The sequence below is a fragment of the Lytechinus variegatus genome, chromosome 7 (assembly GCF_018143015.1).
Source record: "Lytechinus variegatus isolate NC3 chromosome 7, Lvar_3.0, whole genome shotgun sequence".
In the NCBI taxonomy this organism is placed as follows: domain Eukaryota; kingdom Metazoa; phylum Echinodermata; class Echinoidea; order Temnopleuroida; family Toxopneustidae; genus Lytechinus; species Lytechinus variegatus.
The window spans coordinates 24,004,870-24,024,758 of NC_054746.1; the positions used below are offsets into that span (position 1 = coordinate 24,004,870).

Consider the following 19,889-nt stretch of genomic DNA (forward strand, 5'->3'; position numbering starts at 1 on the left):
AATTGTAAACAAGATGCCTATCTAACCAAACCATTAATGTGAGCGGGAAGCGTGAGTTGATTTTTTAAATTAAAAAGGGACCTATTCAAAATTAATTAAGGACCGTTTGCAGAGACTCATGAAGAGGGCACATAGCTCGCCAATCAAGTAATGCGAGTGTGATTTTTTTTTCACATTCCTTAAAACTTGACATTCTTATCACTAATTATTACCATGAAGATAGGTATCAATGCAAGCGCGAACAACATTTCTTCATAAGTATTTTTTTTGTAATCATGAAGAGGATGAGCAATTCCTCTTCGTTATTCTTCCTTCCCACTTCTTTTTTCGCCGCCGATTCGTCCGGGATGGGGCACGACCGCTTCACACACCCTCCCGTATCGTTTAACTTCCTCTTCTTCTTTTCATTCATCTTCTTCTTCTCCTTATCCGCGTTCTTCTTCGTTTTTTCCGAGTTCTTCTGCTTCTCAGTTTTCTTCTTAGTCTTCTCCTCCTCATTTTTCAATTATCTCGTTATTCTACTTCGTTTCACCGTCTTCCACTCCTTTTTTTTAAATCACGTTAGTAATTGCTTTATTTTCCATCTTTTCTCTTCCCTTCTTATAATTATTTTTATTGGGGAGGGGACGAGCGGGGAGAGTCCGCGAGAAGGGACCTAGTCACCAGTGATATAACAAAAGTGTATGAATTAAGCTTTAATCGACTGATACCAATATTTCATTAATAATAATAGTAGCTATGATTGTGGTAAACCCGTACAAATCTTACCTTCCATGTCTCCCTTTACTAATCGAATCAACAAACTGTATCCGAACATCCGGTTGATCTTGAAAGGCCTCGTGAAAGTTCGACACATATTTAGTTGCTTTCTCGACCTTCTTGTCTTTTGGTTGCGCCTTAACAACAGCAACGGGTGTCTTGGATCCAGACTGATAAACAAGAAGAGGACAATAAGTGATCATAAACCGATGATTAGGCATATCTCTTTAAGGTGAAAGCTTCGCCCACATACGTGGTTTAGCATTTCAAAATGAAATTAATTAAGCATAACACATTTATCTAAATCGTTGTCAAATAAGAAAGTTGGAATAATGAAGAGTTTTTAGAATTTCATATGGTACAATTGCACAGCAAGGGCGATAACTTTTTTCAAAATTATATATTTCATTTTTGTATACTTGATAATAAAAATGCCTTGATGTAATCACAAGTTACGATCATAGCAATTTTTATTAAGCAGTCAAAACACTTGTTTTAACAAGAAAAGAGATTTGTCTTATTGCATATTGGCTCCCTCGTTGTCATAACGAGTTATGCAATGAAATAATGCAATCTTTCAGAATACCAAAGAATTCGTATTTCACCAGGTTTTCTAATTGATGTTTAATGTTATGAATTTTCCTTCCATTTAAAATCGACATGCTAGTGGCATGGACTTTCCAGCCTTTAAATCATATTGGTAAACTTTAGGTTTGTGTTATGTAATCAATTAATGCTGCAATTATATGTTATGTGATCAGTAATACTTTCCATCTATTCATCAATTATACTTTGAATCCGTGTAAGTGAAAGTCTTAATGTATCAAATTGCAGAAGATAAAAGATTAAATACAGATAATAAACAAGTGGAATGCCTCTGGCCGTCTCACCTGCATCACGCGATTCAATATAGCAGCAGTACTGACTTTGAAAACTACTCTAACTCGCACAAGATGTTCAGTGATACATGGTTACTCTTACGTCCACTTTTTATGAACTAGACCAATAAACTTACAGAGATATGATGGTTATTCAACACAAAACCCCAACATGGCCAAAGTTCATTGACCTTACATGACCTTTGACCTTGATCATGTGACCTGAAACTCGCACAGGATGTTCAGTGATACTTGATTACTCTTATGTACAAGTTTCATGAATCAGATCCATAAAATTTTAAAGTTATGATGGTAATTCAACAGATACACCCAATTCGGCCAAAGTTCATTGACCTTTGACCTTGGTCATGTGACCTGAAATGCGCACAGGATGTTCAGTGATACTTGATTACTCTAATGTCCAAGTTTAACGAACTAGACCAATAAACTTTCAAAGTTATGATGGTAATTCAACAGATACCCCCGATTCGGCCAAAGTTCATTGACCCTAAATGACCTTTGACCTTAATCATGAGACCTGAAACTTGCACAAAATGTTCAGTGATGCTTGATTACAATTATGTCCAAGTTTCATGAATCAGATCCATAAATATTCAAAGTTATGATGGGAATTCAACAGATACCCCCAATTCGGCCAAAGTTCATTGACCCTAAATGACCTTTGACCTTGGTCATGTGACGTGAAACTCATGCAGGATGTTCAGTGACACTTGATTAACCTTATGTCCAAGTTTCATGAACTAGGTCCATATATTTTCTAAGTTATGATGACATTTCAAAAACTTAACCTCAGGTTAAGATTTTGATGTTGATTCCTCCAACATGGTCTAAGTTCATTGACCCTAAATGACCTTTGACCTTGGTCATGTGACATGAAACTCTTATAGGATTTTCAGTAATACTTGATTAACCTTATGGCCAAGTTTTATTAACTAGGTCCATATACTTTCTAAGTTATGACGTAATTTCAAAAACTTAACCTCAGGTTAAGATTTGATGTTGACGCCGCCGCCGCCGTCGCCGTCGGAAAAGCGGCGCCTATAGTCTCACTTTGCTTCGCAGGTGAGACAAAAATGAAAGAATGTTATGAATACATCAACAGTCAACCAAAATATGTCATATGAGAAACAATAGGAATTCTAGCTGTTAACATTATCTACATCAACAATAAAAATTTTCCATGAAAGAAAAAAAAAGGTTTACTCTGCCTATTCTCTCTCCCCCACTCTCCCTCTCTCAGCCTCTCTACAACCTTTCCAACCCCCTCTATCATTACAAAATATACCACTCGTCATTAGTTTGACTCTCTTGCACATTTAGAGAATTTTCAAATAATAATCAAAACATGAATATTATTAGGTACACTAAGCTAAAAAAAAATTAAAGGGAATGATTGTTTTGAGTTTTGATGTAGAAAATATCACATACCTGTGATGCTTTATTTCAAATTTATACACATGATTCCTTCATATCAATAATTTCTGTTTCTCATTCTCATAATACACAGACTACATAAATATGTCTCTTCATCCTTGAAAAAAAAAACTACAATGGATAACATGATTGATAACTATTGTCATGGTAACTGACTAAATTACGGATCAATTTATACAAATTTTCAATTCTTCATCTATTAAAAAGTAACAGTGAATACTGTACATTGCAATGTAATAAACCCAGTACACAATTAAAATAGGAACAGGCAGATACAAACTTTCTAGTATAATTCAACTCTGGTTTATAATAATAATATAATAAAAAATAATCATAATGGGTACCCATTCACCTCGCCTGGGTTAAGTGCAGCACAACAAGGGTAATTTTCTTGCTGAAGGAAAACACATCATGGCTGGGATTCGAACCTTTGTCCCTCTGATTGGAAGACGAGAGTTGTAACCACGACACCATGACGCCCCAAACTCAATACTAAGCATTAATTTTAGTTCATACTATCATGGACTACTAGATTTCATCTCATTCACAGATATTCATGACAAAAACATTATACCAAATTCATGAAACTCATTGAAATTCAATGGATACTGTACTCATATCATCCTATTCTTCAAATCTCATAACAAAATAATATTGTTTAACATTTTACTGAGGGAATATAATAATTTGTACTTGGTAAACAAGATGGCACTGGCACTCATTAGAAGCGTGATCAACTTAACCATGGGCAAACTAAACCATTGCTAGGAGAGTACCATCCATGATTGATAAATACATTCCAGTTTATGATTTTCCCATTTAACACCCGTACCTAGAAATAACTTAATAACATGCTCTGCTCAAAATATAGCTCACTTATCTATTACATTTTATATTATCTAAAATGCTGCATCCTATATTTTGATATCACTATCAGTTCAGTCAGTAAAAATCAAATCACATACAATATATAAAAGCAATAACAAACAAACATAGTCACAAGATACACCATAGATATATCATCATAATGATGTTTTCTTTTCAAGGAAAATGTTTATTAAAGTGATATGTATCTTATCATATTTCAGGAGAAAACATTTGTTTTTCAATGAATAAATTGTCTCTGGATAAGAATACCCCCCCAAAAAAAATCAACACACAAACAAGAAAAAAATATCAGTTCTGGGAGAGCAATTTTCATTAAAGAAGACACAAATGCAAGTTAGTGCCCAAGGAGGGGGATAAAAGGAATGCAAAGGCTGAAATTAGTCAAATTACCTCATAAGTTAATATAGCTAATACAGCCATATCTTCCCTGATAAGTGGAACTCTCTTTCTCTCTGTTTGACCGACTTGAGTCCGATCAAATATGCACCTGAACATATACATGTATTTTTCTTTATGCTCAAAGTTATGATAAGTACACGATGTAAATACTGCATCAAACAAGCACATCTTTTATAAATAGGTTTACATGTGTGGCATAACCTTACAGTATCAAAACATTTCTAACAAAGATAGGCATGGCTAAGGCAAGAAGGAACTGGCAAACTCAGAGTGGCAAATTTATCGTATCAATCGCAAGACAGATTTACATAAAGAATGTAAGAAACAGATCAGTGGGTCATTACATAAGCTTGGCAAGTCGGAGGAATTTGTATATTCTGTGGAGTTAGTTGATTTAAATCTAATATTTCATGAAAAATTCTCAATATACCAGGGCCACCCTGGTATATACACAATATAAATTCCCTTATTGGTATCACATACCAATCTGGCATATAAATTTCAGTACTCTTACTTTTCTTTGCATACGGGGATCAGCAGGAATAACTTTTTAACAGCCCACCAAAATCAAGGTTAAAATTCTTCAAACATTTGAGCCATAATTAGAGATCATTCATTTGCAAGAGTTAACCAATTTGATCATATCTACCTCAATTATGCATTGCAACTAAACTTGCGTATACTCACTTATTCAGGCACCGTATCTAAAAACATTTAATTATTGGCAAGTTATTACTGGTAAATAATTTGTATCCAGGGGCGGATCCAGGAATTCCCAGGGGGGGGGGGGCACATTTTCACCTAAAATTGAAGGTCATTTTATCCATGTAAATGTTAAAAAAAAGAAAAGAAAAAGGTCCTCACTTGTGTATGAACAACATGTTCCCATTAAAAATACATGCTGTGACTTTCAATTAGGGGGGCGGGCACACTTGTGTAAGAAAGGCGTATTAACATTAAACATTTTATCATAGCTCTCAAAAGGGGGGTGGGGGATGAGCATGCCCCCCCCCCCTCGATCCACCACTGTTTGTTTCATTTTCATTACATTCTGTACTTTGATGAATAAATTAAATTTCTTTCTGAGTTTCAAGATTTAATTTTAATTGATTCTCATCAATGTGAATAATCAACAATACCAACTTCCAAATTAAACACAATTTATGAGACTGATTGAAAACTGACAACCTTTGATGATATAATGAATGAGTTGGTCAAAATTTAAACAGAAGATGATTTTTGTAGATGAACTATGTGTGAACACAAATGAGTTCTTAAGCCTTTTTATGAATCAAGCAGGTTTCTCTATCAATAACATTTATAAAATAATTCACAGGTTCTTCATGGGTGGTATTCTGAGATCCATTTTATCTTAGATAAAAATATATATCTGTTAATATCAGTGAGATAAAATACCATTTGCCTTTAAATCTCTCTGAATTGGTATTCTGAGAACAATTTTATCTCTGAATAGCAATGTCTAATGAGAAAGGCTGTTTAATAGCACCCTCATCTTGTTCAGAAGTAAACTACTCCCATACCCCTTCAAATATACACGGGCGCAAGCACGTCATCTGCATTACAATGATTTGATACGCCATGGATATGTCTACACAGGCACTGCTCTGCTGCGTATCATGTCTAGACACACAATATAAAAACTTATCTCAGATAAAATTTCATATCTTAAAAGATAAAAAGTGATCTCAGAATACAAATGTCTTTTAAAGATAATATTCTTTTTTTAATGGATTTCAGAATATTTCCCCAAGTTTTTATCACATCACACAAAGAGTACTTACATGTATCTTTAAGAATGACTTAGTCAAGGTTGGCATCATCAACATGATTCTATTTCATGTTATTGCACATAAACTGTATGAAAAAAAATAGTTGTGATTGTTGGGGGCCAAGAAATAATTAAAAATACATTATACTAAGGTTAGGGAGTAAATTACTTTGCAACGAAGTATCACAGACTAATATACAGGGGGTAAAATATTATGTATTCTGAATATGAAAAAATATCTATTTCAGGGGTATCAACATCCATTCATGTATACTTATATTTCCAAGTCATAGCATAACAAGAACTAAACATATAAGACAAGAAATACATTGAAAGGCAAAACTGAACCATAAAATCTGTGAATAATTATATAGCACCATTTAAATAACGTACATGTTATAGGTGACAAAGTTTAATAATATAAGTGACATACTGTCAAGACAATACATTCAAAGGCTACCAAGCATCTATCACTGAAATTGTATAAACATCCTTTAGTGCAAAATTTACATGTACACTTTATAAATATCAAAGTAAAAAAGGAGAAAGATATAATAAAAACAAAAATATTTACACTGTAAGGTCCTCCAAAACACATGAATAATTTCACACTAGTATTTAAAGTGCAAACACTATGAATTTTAATGATGGTATATGTGCATCTTTGCTTAGTCTAACTTGCACAACTTGTGTTGCACGAGTCAAATACCCTAATTTAATGATTATTTGGCTACATTAGCAACCGTGCCAAACTTAATTTACAATGAATGACACTAGCAGTAAAATAGTTGTTGCAAAATGTTGAACTTCTATTATCCCTAAATGTAGAGCCTTAGAGCCAGAACAAGTGGAATGCCTCTGGCCGTCTCACCTGCATCATGCGATTCAATATAGCAGCAGTGCTGACTTTGAAAACTTCTATAACTCGCACAAGATGTTCAGTGATACTTGGTTACTCTTATGTCCACGTTTTATGAACTGGACCAATACACTTAGAGATATGATGATAATTCAACCAAAAAAAAAACAATTCGGCCAAAGTTCATTGACTCAAAATGACCTTTGACCTTGGTCATGTGACATGAAACCCATGCAGGATGTTCACTGATACCTGATTACTATTATGTCCAAGTTTCATGAATTAGATCCATAAACTTTCAAAGTTATGATAGTAATTCAACAGATACCCCCAATTCGGCCAAAGTTCATTGACCCTAAAAGACCTTTGACCTTGGTCATGTGACGTGAAACTCATGCAGGATGTTCAGTAATACTTGATTAACCTTATGGCTAAGTTTCATGAACTAGGTCCATATACTTTATAAGTTATGCTGTCATTTCAAAAACTTAACCTTCGGTTAAGATTTGGTTTTGACGCCGCCGCCGTCGGAAAAGCGGCGCCTATAGTCTCACATTGCTATGCAGTTGAGACAAAAAAATCATTAAAGAAGTTCTTAATATGGAATGGCAAGGGCAATGGCACATAATCATCAAAGCCCGAATCACAATATCATTTTCTATAAATCTTACACCATACCTTTCCAAAGAGCTGGTTTACATTTATTAGAAATTGATGCATGATCACATTGGTTAATCATAATAATTGCACATTTTGACAATTACATAACACATAACACTGTGACCAATCATAATCAGGATATACATGTAATGAATATAATGATATCTGGGCCCCGTTAACACAAAAATTAGCAATTAATTGTACGCTTGATTTTCAGGATTGATTGTACATTGTAGTCAACTTAATCAATCGTAGAAAAATGTTTTACGATCATTGCTAAGCTTTGTGTTACAGGCCCCTGCTCTCATATTTCTGTGATCTTGATATTTCCATTGATTTTGACAAACAAGGTGCAAGTCAGAGGTACACACCTCTTTCTCAATAATAAATAGCACACAACTGTATTTTCAAAATTGCCATCAGTTACACGGATTAGTTTTCAATTGAATCATGTACTTTTGAGTTAAAAAAAGAATGTTACAATAGGTAATGTGTATGCTACTGTTGATAGCTCTATATGCAATCTGGCTGAATGGCAAGAACTTCCCCCTCTAACTGGTTAAGGTCAATCATTTGATCTGGAACTCCTACCACCTGGTGCAACTCTTCCCTGATTTGGGCTACGATATCATCCAGTTCTTGGTTAGATTGACCAGTGTGCATCTGGTTGTCTTGTAAGGTGCTGAAACACCCAATCTCAATATCATCTTGGCTATCACTACATTCTAAAATCAGTCCTGTATGTGCAAGGGCTGGATGCACAACATCTCCGGATTGTGGGGTATCGCCATCATGGAGATCTTGATTCCTATCCATTGGCTCATCTCCCCTGTCAATGGGATGTGTATCAGAACTGCCACTCTGGATATCAGGGTATGGTGAATCTGAACATTCTGAAGGTGGTTCCATGTTGTCCGTTGCCTCAGAATGTTGCTGCTGCTGAGAATTTTCACCTTCTGCAGACTCTTTGTTTAAACCATCTATCTGGTCTTTGCTCTCAGTCACTTCATGCACCATCTCCTCTGTATCCCCTACATCAGGATTCTCAACCAATGTCGCCTCTCCATCCTCAGAGATTTCGTCTGAACTGTCCTCTGTAATTAGCAGGTATTTTTTAATCTCACCAGACATGTCCCTTCTTTCATCAAGTAACTTTACAGATGTCATGCCTGTGTCAAATCCTTCAGATGTTTGAGGAACTTCACTTGTTTGATCTACATATTCACCGCCTGTCACTACAAGAAGACCATCGTTTGGATGGTCGGAAGCCTCGACTTCTTCCATAAGAGAAGTGGTGGAGCGCACTATCTCTACATCTTGCATGACACTCTCCTCACACACAGGTTTCTGGAATGCTACAGCTTGCATTCTCCTTGGGACCATACTGTGACAATTGTGCAGCAGAACACACTGCGGATGGAGGCCGCGATCGCATGATGAACATGCTGTACGGGTGATCCGTGACTTTCTTGATGTAGAACAGACACAACAGTAACGGGTTATACCATCACTGATCTCTACATATCCCATGTCATCATCATCATCGTCAACCTCTTCTTCTATTTCTTCTTCATTTTTTTCGAATGGGCCTTGATCACTTGAAGTGTCCTGGAATAGAAAATTAAAAAAAACAAATATTTAAGACTATCACTACAAAACAGAAAAAAAAGCCAAACAACCCTTCCATTCACTTATGACTATACTTGATTTATGAACCAAAAATAGCAAAATGTATTGTACCATCATAGTAGTTTATCACGTTACTGAACAAAATACTAGTATAATGTCCTTCATCTAGTTCATACTTCTCTTTTGTTTTTCATTCACATTGTAGAAACAATAAGGCAGCATTCAAGCTCCCAGGACATACCATCTCAGGAAGCTCTTGAGGAGGGGGGAGCATTGGACACATGTGTGAAGGAGCACAGATCCTATGCAACCCTCTCTTACAATGAGGACACATTGTACTGGATCGACTGCGCCTCCCAGCTTTCCGATTGGAACACACTGCACAGTCTTTCTTTTTTGTCTTCACATCACTCTTCAGGATTTTAACCACCTCTCCAGTGAAACGTCCACCTCTTGTTACCTTGAGAATGAGAATAATTGATGGAACAATGTAGTAAATGGTTAAAGTAATCATTTTGTTGAGATAAAACAACAAAGTTGTGATCACGGATACTGTTTCAGTTATTTTGTGATGCCCATCACAGAGAAAAGGCTTAATTTCCCCATTGCTTTGTACTTACATCATGTGATTGTAGTAAAAGAATAGTGTTTTCAAACCATTTCCCCCCATCTGATCAAAGAGTTAGTCATTATATTAAAAAACACTTGTATATGCGTCAAACAATTGCAACAGAGAACTCCTATCAAATAACAAAACAAATACATTTCATGTACATACATATATCTAGGAAAACCACCCCCCCCCCCCAAAAAAAAAGGAAATTCAAATATTAGGCTAAAATCTGCACAGATTTTATAATAAAAAAAATTAGATAATTCAATTCATAAATCATGACGTAAGATACCTACATTAAAAAAAAGAAGACTTGGAAATAAGGTGGAAAATGAAGATGCAAAAATGATTCTATAAGATGCATATTATTATGATTACTTTAAATCAAATTTAAAATCAGATAAGATATCAAATCAAATTCTCAAGGTTAACAATACATGCATACTAAATTTGACTGAGATCTTAAGGGTAGAAGGGATGAATCATTCAACCCAGTCTTTTATGGAAAAAGTATCCAAGTTTTTTTTCAGGAATAAAAATATCCCAGTCTTTTTAGGAATGAAAATAACAATTTTTTCAAGGGAAAATTCACATCTCGCCTGTTTGATCTTCAATGCACTCAGACTGTTACTCTGCCACTGGAACAGATATCAGGGTTCCCACAAAAATTTGACAACAGAATTCTATGACTTTTCCATGACTAAATTGCTGCTTTCAATGACTTCCTGTGACGTCCGAGGAGTTATGTAGAATTTGGGATGTCACAAAACTGATAAAAGCAGAGTATGGAAATCATGAACACCAATCATAATAGCAGAGTATGAGAGTTGCGAGACATGACAAATTGGAAAGCTGCCATAGCGTATAGGTACCATAAATGCAATTCCATGACTTTTCACAAATTTTCCAAATTCCCTGACTTTCCGTGACCACAAATTTTTCCAGTATTTTCCATGACTGTGGGAACCATGGATATTTATAAAAGCAATTTATTTGGATACCAGATAGGAATCTCATAATTCAAATTAATTCTTACCGGTGTGCTGCTTTTCAAAGCCTCCTTGACCTTGCAGAAGTGCCGCCATTCACACCTAGGATGAACACTTTCTTTACATACACGGCAAGCCATCCTGGTTTTCTGGCCAGAAGGGCATACCGAACAGAATTTGTCTTGGCCTGTTTTAAGGAGTTTAGAATCCTTATTCCTCTCTTCTTTCTCAATTGGAGAATTACCCTATTGCAAGAAAATAAATTATAAAAAATATTGATATAGGTACAAGGACATGATTTAGCATTGATGTGAACAAACATATTTACGAATTAAACCATCCTCCCTTCCCCTCCCCCCCCCCAAAAAAAAAAAAAAAAAATCACCACAAGCAACAGATGTTTAGCATTAGCAGTAAAATTAATTCAAATGTACCTTGATACATACACTAAAAAAATCAAAGATATTAGTTTGCAGCAGTATATTCATTCACATCATTTACAAAGCTCATTTTGTAAGTGGTTGAAAATACTACTACTACTAGCACTACTAAATATGATAATCATAACAATAACAATAAACAATGACGATGGCAACAATAACAACGGAAATGATTACGTTATTACTATTATTATAAATTATCCAGGTATCCCTGTTCCGTTGTTCAAATTCAAACTCTGGAGACTTATCCACTGCATTACAATAGTCTGGATCTGCTTCATCAAATTGTTTTCAAAACTATAAATGGCTGTCACTGACTTAAAAAAAAATATTTTTATGAGGCTTTCACTGATTCATGGTGGGTTTAGAGCCGAGTTATCATGTAGAAATATGTCCCCGTCTCATTTCAACTTACATCAGTAAAGCTTAGATTCGATGTGGAAGGTGTCGAAAGATGCTGGTGATGAGGTTCATGTAATCCTGTCTCTATCACATCATCTACCTCACTGTTATTTGGAATACTCATTAACATAGGGCCGTTGGGTAAGTTACCATATATTGCATCCTGCATGAAATGAAAATACAATCAAACAGATACAATCATACCTCGGAATAGAATTAGATTTCAAATAAATTGACTTTCAAAAGATTAGAGTTGGCTTCTTAACATTCTTTGTATTCAGGAAGGGTGATTTACAGTGATATGAAACTAATGAAAGTATTCTATAAAACGGACAATACATATATGACACAGATAAATACATATGATAATGTGTCATACACGTTCTTAACTGGACCTTCCTTGCACTTACACACATAAATGGTTCTGGACTTACAAGCAATTTTCAAAGGGGCATAAAGTAATGAACACAGCAAATTGCTGAGCAAATTGTCATTTAGTTTAACTGTCACTTTGAGAAGCTTCCATGGCAACTAGATAGAATAGTACTGTGTACTTTTGTGGTTGCACATTTGTAACCCTTCAGATCATGGCACTTCAGCTCTGCAAGTTCTGCTGCAGTGTGACAGTTGGAAGTTAATTTACTTCCTATATTCAATATACATGTACCTTCATAATTCCATTGAATTACTAATTTCACTGAAATGTTACTCCCCCTCCCCTTAAAAAAAACATGGTCTGAAAAAGCCAAGTTCAAAGATTAAATCATGCCGCAAAAAAAAGTCTGAAAAGGCCAATTAAAGCTTAAATTAGTCTGCAATACCTTCCATCAAGAATAGGATGAGGATAAACACAACGATGTTGCTTGATGAGTTCAATGATGTTTTGTCATAATAACCATCTTAAAAGGAACTAAATAAATGATCGTAATGTGAAACTTACAGGTATAATGCTCATTCCAGGACAGATATGTTGGGAAAGGCATCGGAAGTGTAAACCTCTTCTGCAAACTGCACACTGAGTTCTTGATCTGTGTCTCTTCCCATCCCGAATCTTTCCAGAACATACATCGCAAGACTTCCTCCCATCTTTGACCTCGTGGCTCTCTATCCTAATCACCGATGGTCTCTCTCCAACAAAGGTTCCTGTGTTCTGTGTAGTTTTCAAAACAAAATGTATACTCATCAGATTTGATACAAGTCACACTGCTCATGATGCAACTTCACACATGCAAACTTTAAAAAAAGTATGAATTGGACATCATAATTCCTCTTTTTCAAGAAGAAAAACAAAGTCACCTTTTCAAGATTAATCCACAGTTTGGAGTAGCGGGTTCTCCTTAACTCTATTCTTGTCATTAGTCACAAGAATTCATTTATAAGATAAGATATTTATTCGTCTTTCTGTCTGCACATACATTTTATCTTACAAGTGTGATTTCACATTCTACAAAATCAATTAACCATAAATCATTGTTACAGTAGGAAAAAAGAAACACAGCAAATAACTAATTACGTATTGAGAGAAAGACAAGGAGAACCCCTGAAAAAGCAGGGCTTGTAAGGCTAGGGTCTCCTTTGTTTCAAGTACATGACTAAATAGTATTCAGTGTGTACATGTAATATCTTTAAAGATACAAAAAAAAAAGATTATTCTGTGAGTTTTCTATGTTCCTGCAGATGCAGACACTGAAATCAAGTTCAGGGGCATCGTAGAGGGAGTAACACCCCAGAGCTGCCAAGAGAATTCAAAGGAAATTTGCAGCGCTGTCTTTGTGTGTTCCTGAAAATTCATGCAAAGCATTGAAGGGGAGGGGAGTCATGATGTCCCTCCTCTCAATCTTGGAGTTGAAACCAGACCTGCCAGTATTGACCCCAATGACCTTTGAACTTTGCCTTGTTACCTGGAATTGCATTCATCCAATAACCTTATTTTACTTGTTGAAATTTTATGAAACAGAGATATATAGAGACAAGATTTTTGTCTCCATTTTCTTTTTAGATAATATTTTAGAGAGAAAAAAAGTAATGCCACAATTTGGTTGCATAAACGTTATAATTACAGCAAAAGCACAATGGTTGGCAGCTCTGCACATCCTAATTTCAGGGAGCATGCAGGTTTAATTTGTAAGGCAAGCATAAAAAACAAATTCCCCACTCAAACCCCAAATGTTGAGTGTGTTACTGTAAGTGACACTGTAAAGAACCTCAATACAACTACATGGCACACTGCATTTGCAAGAGCATGCCAATTCACAGGGCCTTACTCAATATTTTAGAGTGATTACATAGATATTGAATGCAAACAAGAGTGAGTTGTGAATTGGTCAATAAAAAAGATCTGTTCAAACCCATGCTTTCTACAAAATACCTAGATTTTATCTTTTTAACTCTTAACATGCCACGCACACTACTAACCCAATGCCACAGTGCTAATCCGATGCTAATCCCCTGTGCCAGCCACAAAACCCCCCTGTGCCACATTGATTTGGGGATCGCGAGCCGTATTCACTCCTTCCAATAGTCATGATTACAATTGCTTGTAACTCTCTAACGATTAGTTTATCCACAAATTATTGTGTAGTAAAGTTGTAGGAAATTTCATACTCCTTATAATGGTGTCCTCATTATATGGATTGGTTATTATCTTTACTGCTAAAATATGAGTTGTATCAAGTATTTCCATTTTGTGGAGTGTTATGTATGGATAAAAACCTAGGTCTCTTCCCTCTCAGAGGCGGAGCCACATCTTGTAAAAAAATGTAGAAATACTCGAAAAAGTCCAATGTAAACCGCGTAAGTTGATCTGTCAGAAAGCAGAGTTCGCACTGCACACAATAGTGCTAATTACGGCGTGCATGCGATGCGCAATACAATGCAAAACGGCGTAACAATGATTGTAATTCCGAATGTGCGCAGTCATGCACGAAGCAGGAGAGGGTAGGAAACAATGCAAGCACAAAGCAATCAATAGTAGGCGTGCGAGCACGAGTGTGGCATGTAATAGTAGGATACGTAGCGTGCACGAAGCACTCAATGAGTTAAAAATGATTTCTCAGTATCAAATATCTTCAATCACATGGAAATATATGATAAAACTGCACTAAGAATAAAGAAGTAATATAGTACTTAAATTCTGAATGATCTCCATGAATTACTAGGTTATATCTAAGGAATCCCTGTAACAAAATTACCATGCTAGAATCCTGGGAATCTGTGTTCTCCTTATCTCTGTGGCACTTGTGGCGATATAAGCACTTCTTGTGGACACCTTCTTTACAGATGTTGCACATGAGATGGGTAAACTTCTTGTTTCCGTCATGGTAGGCACACTCCTTGCAGTCTATCAATGTTTGTGGTACACACTTCACCAGCATTGGTGTTCCTTCTTGATTAGGTTCTTGTGAATAGCTTTCATTCGGTAGGCTGGCTTCTTCTGCCACACCATCAGGCTGGAAGACCAAATAATCACAAGAAACGGCATTCTAATACTTTATTTGCATGAATCTGGGTCCCTTTTCATATGCATGTTTTAACATTGAAATTAACATGGCTGTGAAAAATGTAAGGAAATGCTAGTCTTTTCATTGGCTGATAGCAAATTTGTATCAAGATTAGTTCATTTATCACAGGCCAAGACCATATCAACATATGTTGATTGCACAAATAAAATGGGATGAAAAATATAGTCATGGAATTTTGATGTTTCATTTGAACCGTTTCACACCACCATGATACGTACATCATTGGTGATCTACAAATGAGGGATTGTTCATGATGCACACTCAATATTACATATTAAAGCTTTCCACTGATTCACAACAAGATACAGGACGTTGATAATTTCACACAAAAAACACATAAAAATGAAGAAAACTATTTTTCTCTTTTGTGTCTTAAGTTGGTACCTTACCTTGTTAATCCATGTATACACCGGTGTCTTCTTCACAGGAGATCTCTTGGTCGGAACATCATGCTAATATACACAAATGATTTTTAAAAAAGAGTAAAATGACAAAGACTAAAACACTCATAATCCTATTGGAATTATCATCTTGCATATAAAAAATGGTCACAAAAGTTCTACTTATATATATACTTAACATTTGCAAGGTGAGTAAGAAAATTGACATTAAAACAATTGCTGATTATTTCATAAATAATTTATGAAAAGCAAATTTTTTTATGTCATAAGAATGTGTATTTCGTCCCAGATGATAAGGACCATTTTGTTTTTACACACTTGGATGAGCGAGGAGACATCATTAAAGGGACTCTAAAGGTCTGACAGAAATGCCACACAAAAATAATACCCAATATTTTTCTGATGAAACACTATTTCATTTCATGTATATCAATTTGCCTTCCGAACATGATTAAAAGAAAATTAGCAACTGTTTAGGAATGAACATTCTTTACTATGAATCACCAAATATCAAAAGAGAACTGCATGCAACATCTGTGAATACCTTTTGATGTCGTTTGCCAAGACCACAGGTATGGTACTGTTGACATCTCTGATGTAAACCTCTTTTGCACAGATTACACATAGTGTACGCCCTTTTGCGTCTTCCAAAACTGGCACGACTAGAGCACACAATGCAGTCCTTTCTTCCATCTCTAATGCCATTTCCTGGAATCTTCACAAGAGGGGGCAATACCTCTCTCTCAACAATTCCCTCCTTTCTTACCACATCTTCCTCCTTTTAATTCAATGAAAGGTAATGAAATTCATTAACACATTTTTTTTCTTATTCATGAAATGCAAAATATCTTTATCTAACAACATTTTAGTTTGGTGGGGTTTTTTGCTTCAAATTTCAGGATATTATCTCTGTGGCTAGCTGATATGCAATTTCTTATATTTGTTAAGAAAAGTGTTCAAATGGCCCCCACAGCTTTAAAATAAAACAAAAATTCCAACAGACATCCGCAAGGGAGAAAATTCAGAATTTTACAAATAACCAATAGATGAAAACTGTTCCAATGCCATTTCAATTTCCGAAAATCATGACACTAAAGAATAATTCACATTCTTGAACATTCATCAAAGCTCAAGAACACATTCTTGAACATTCATCAAAGCTCAAGAAAGGCTTCATTTATGCTGTATTACCTTATAGCGAGAACAAGCAACTTTAAATGATGGGGCAATTGGTAGCCTTTCTAATTTCAGCTAATATCTATCCATGAGCTGATAACCCAGATAAACTAAAGATTGGATCATTAATCAAACTCACTTGTGAGATACATCCATGAGTTGAGTCAAATTCAGGAATGTTGGTTTCATCTAAATCAGATTCAATGTTTTCTACTTTCACTCTGGTGATAGATGTCTCAGGAGGAATATTCTGGTGAGTCTGTTTTTTAGTCTTGTGTGGCCTCAGCTGCAATCGTGACAGCAAACCTTCTTGAGTTTGGAGTTGTATGTGCGAATTGAGTTGTGTGTGAGAGTTGAGTTGTGTGTGAGAGTTGAGCTGTGTGTGAGAGTTGAGCTGTGTGTGAGAGTTGAGCTGTGTATGAGAGCCAAGTTGAGTATGATGTGCATGAGAACTGAGCTGTGAATGAGAATTGAGTTGTGTATGAGAGTTGAGTTGTGTATGAGAGTTGAGTTGCGTAGGAGAATTGAGTTGTGTGTGAGGATTGACTTGTGTGTGAGGGTTGAGTTGTGTGTGAGGATTGAGTTGAATATGAAAATTGAGTTGCATGTGAGAGTTGAGCTGTGTTGGAGCATTGAGTTGATGAGTTGCATTGGAGGTGGTCTTGTTACGACTATACATAGGTGTCGCATTTGATATAAGCACTTGATTGCTTCTGTGATCTAATGTGTTTTCAGAATCAGAATCTGTCTTTCTCCTCTTTTCTTGGCTGCCTTCAAGGGTGCGGGGTTCCTACAGAACATGAATAATAAAGATTTTTTTTAATTTTTCAACAATTCACAAGGAAATTCAAGCAATTGAACACTTGAAATTCAAGTTCAATTCTAGAGCAAAAAGAGAATACAAATAAAAGGAATATAAAGATTAAAATTCTTGGCTTACCAAATGGACCATATCAATTAAGGTGTACCGGTAATTTTCATAGTGAAGTATGCTTCCTTTTCTTTTTACAATTCATTGTTTCCAATATGGATTGTAAAGCAAATAGCCACCATTTTGATTTAGTTGATGACAGAAACTGTCACTTCCTCAGCATGCAGGCACTGGTTACCAAAGACTGGGCTATTTTGATTCCTGGTTACATGCTCTATTCTTAAATTAAATGCCCAAAATATTCCTTTGCTTTTCAAAGAAGTGGAACTGAATTTTCTACACCCCTGCAAATTTTTGCATCATACTGTAAACTTTCCATTTAGATATATTTTTTGAAATCTACCAAGACTCGATTTCAAGCTTTAATTGATAGGAATTAAAATGATTGAGAGTCTGATCTAGCAACATTTAGACCTAAGGACTGCCATTATGTACTTCATAATTCCTTACCTTTTCCGGGACTTCTTCTCCTGTTTTCATCCAGGGACACAAGTGTCTATGCTCACATTTTCGATGAAGGCCTTTTTTGCAAAACTTGCATATAGTCCTGGACCTGTGTCGCTGACCCAATCTTCGTACTGAGCAGACAACACAATCTCTTCTTTTTCTGCTACCCCCTGTCAAAAGCACCACATTACTACCCCCAGTAGTGGACTGTATACAGAAAATAATATCACATTAAGTGTTAGTGACTTCGAAATATAATACAATTCAAACATTTGACATCAAGAATGCAGGGAATATTTTTCCTGGTATCGCATCGCAATTTGCTTCACATAAATCTATGACTGCTAAACAAAATGTCACTTGTGTAGCTAATATTTACATAGAACTGTACAGAACATAGTTGAAAGCTTTTCTCTAACAACCACAAATGCTAATCAAATTTGAGAAGTAAAATTATTACCTGGAATGCATTGAACAAACATGCTTAATTAATATTTTGTGTACATGGGCATCCACTGCCATGTAAAAAAATAAGATTTTTCATTATGAACAAAAACATACAACATACCGAAAGAAAATAAAATTAACAGATGATGCGAGGCATAAATAAAATTCCAGGATGAATGCCAACTACCAAAATTTCATTTTTTAAGGCTACAATACCCCATTGTACAATTAATTACAAAAGGTACAAACTTTTGGAAAGTTAGGAAATAATGGAATGGGTTGATGATCTAACCCTCTACTTGGAACTTAAGTAAAGTATGTTGGAACAGCTCATTTGGGTCTTGAATTTGTTTTCTTTTTATTGTGTTCAATTTCCATTTTCTTTCTGTGACAAGATCCAGGTGTGCATTAAAAGTCAGCTAAGAATAAATGAATTAAATCAAATCAAACTATCAACTGATTGATAAAATTAATGAAAATCAAAATTAGCCAATAAATCATGTTTTTATCAAGCACTTAAAAAAGTTTACCTGAACTGGCTCTATTGACATAAGCTCGCAATTGTGATTAAATCTGCACTGCCAATGCAACCCTCTTTTACAGTAGTAACACACTGTTTGTGATCTACGCCTGACACGATCACCGCCAGCACCTCTATTAGAACACACACAGCAATCCTTCTGCAATTTGTATCTCTCCAATCGGAATGATTTCTTGGGCAGCAGTGCCTAGAGAAATAACAGAAATGGTCAAAAATAGACTGGTCGGTACAATAGCAAACCTTGGTGGTATTCTTATTAGTAAACCCTAGACTATAACAGGAATGCTATATTTCATCTTCTTTTCAATATTCTTGGAAAAGGCTATAACAATACTACAAAAATTAATTTAGACTTTCATTTACACCTAATTCTCTTCCTTATCATTACATTGCAAAATTATCTTTTGGACTCATTTCAGTAGGATTAGGATAATCTGTACTTGTAAAGTGAACGGATTAGCACACAATAAAACTGTGGTCTTTAAGCTAGCTGAGACATAATAGCCCGTATTCTGAAGTTGGGTTTAAATTAAACTCGGGTTTAAAGTTGTGATTTGAGAATGGATAGCCAATTGTGACTTTAATCACTAACAGTAGAGATGCAATACATGTATTTTAGCTCATTTGACTCTCAGATCATTCTCAAATATTCTAGGAAGTATAAA

General features: G+C 35.4%; 1 protein-coding gene across 1 annotated transcript in view; it reads right to left on the reverse strand.

Annotated features, from left to right (window-relative positions):
• Positions 1 to 7,544: 7,544 nt before the first annotated feature.
• Positions 7,545 to 19,889, reverse strand: part of LOC121418807 — a 29,884-nt gene continuing 17,539 nt past the window's right edge. Inside the window, exons 8-18 of the mRNA XM_041612954.1 lie at positions 19,214 to 19,411; positions 18,240 to 18,443; positions 16,998 to 17,648; positions 16,227 to 16,460; positions 15,671 to 15,733; positions 14,952 to 15,209; positions 12,701 to 12,910; positions 11,774 to 11,923; positions 10,966 to 11,163; positions 9,558 to 9,776; positions 7,545 to 9,295 (exon numbers count right to left, since the gene is read on the reverse strand). Of these exons, the coding sequence (XP_041468888.1) occupies positions 8,201 to 9,295; positions 9,558 to 9,776; positions 10,966 to 11,163; positions 11,774 to 11,923; positions 12,701 to 12,910; positions 14,952 to 15,209; positions 15,671 to 15,733; positions 16,227 to 16,460; positions 16,998 to 17,648; positions 18,240 to 18,443; positions 19,214 to 19,411 (3,480 nt within the window). The 3' untranslated portion in view covers positions 7,545 to 8,200. The remainder of the gene's footprint in view (positions 9,296 to 9,557; positions 9,777 to 10,965; positions 11,164 to 11,773; positions 11,924 to 12,700; positions 12,911 to 14,951; positions 15,210 to 15,670; positions 15,734 to 16,226; positions 16,461 to 16,997; positions 17,649 to 18,239; positions 18,444 to 19,213; positions 19,412 to 19,889) is intronic.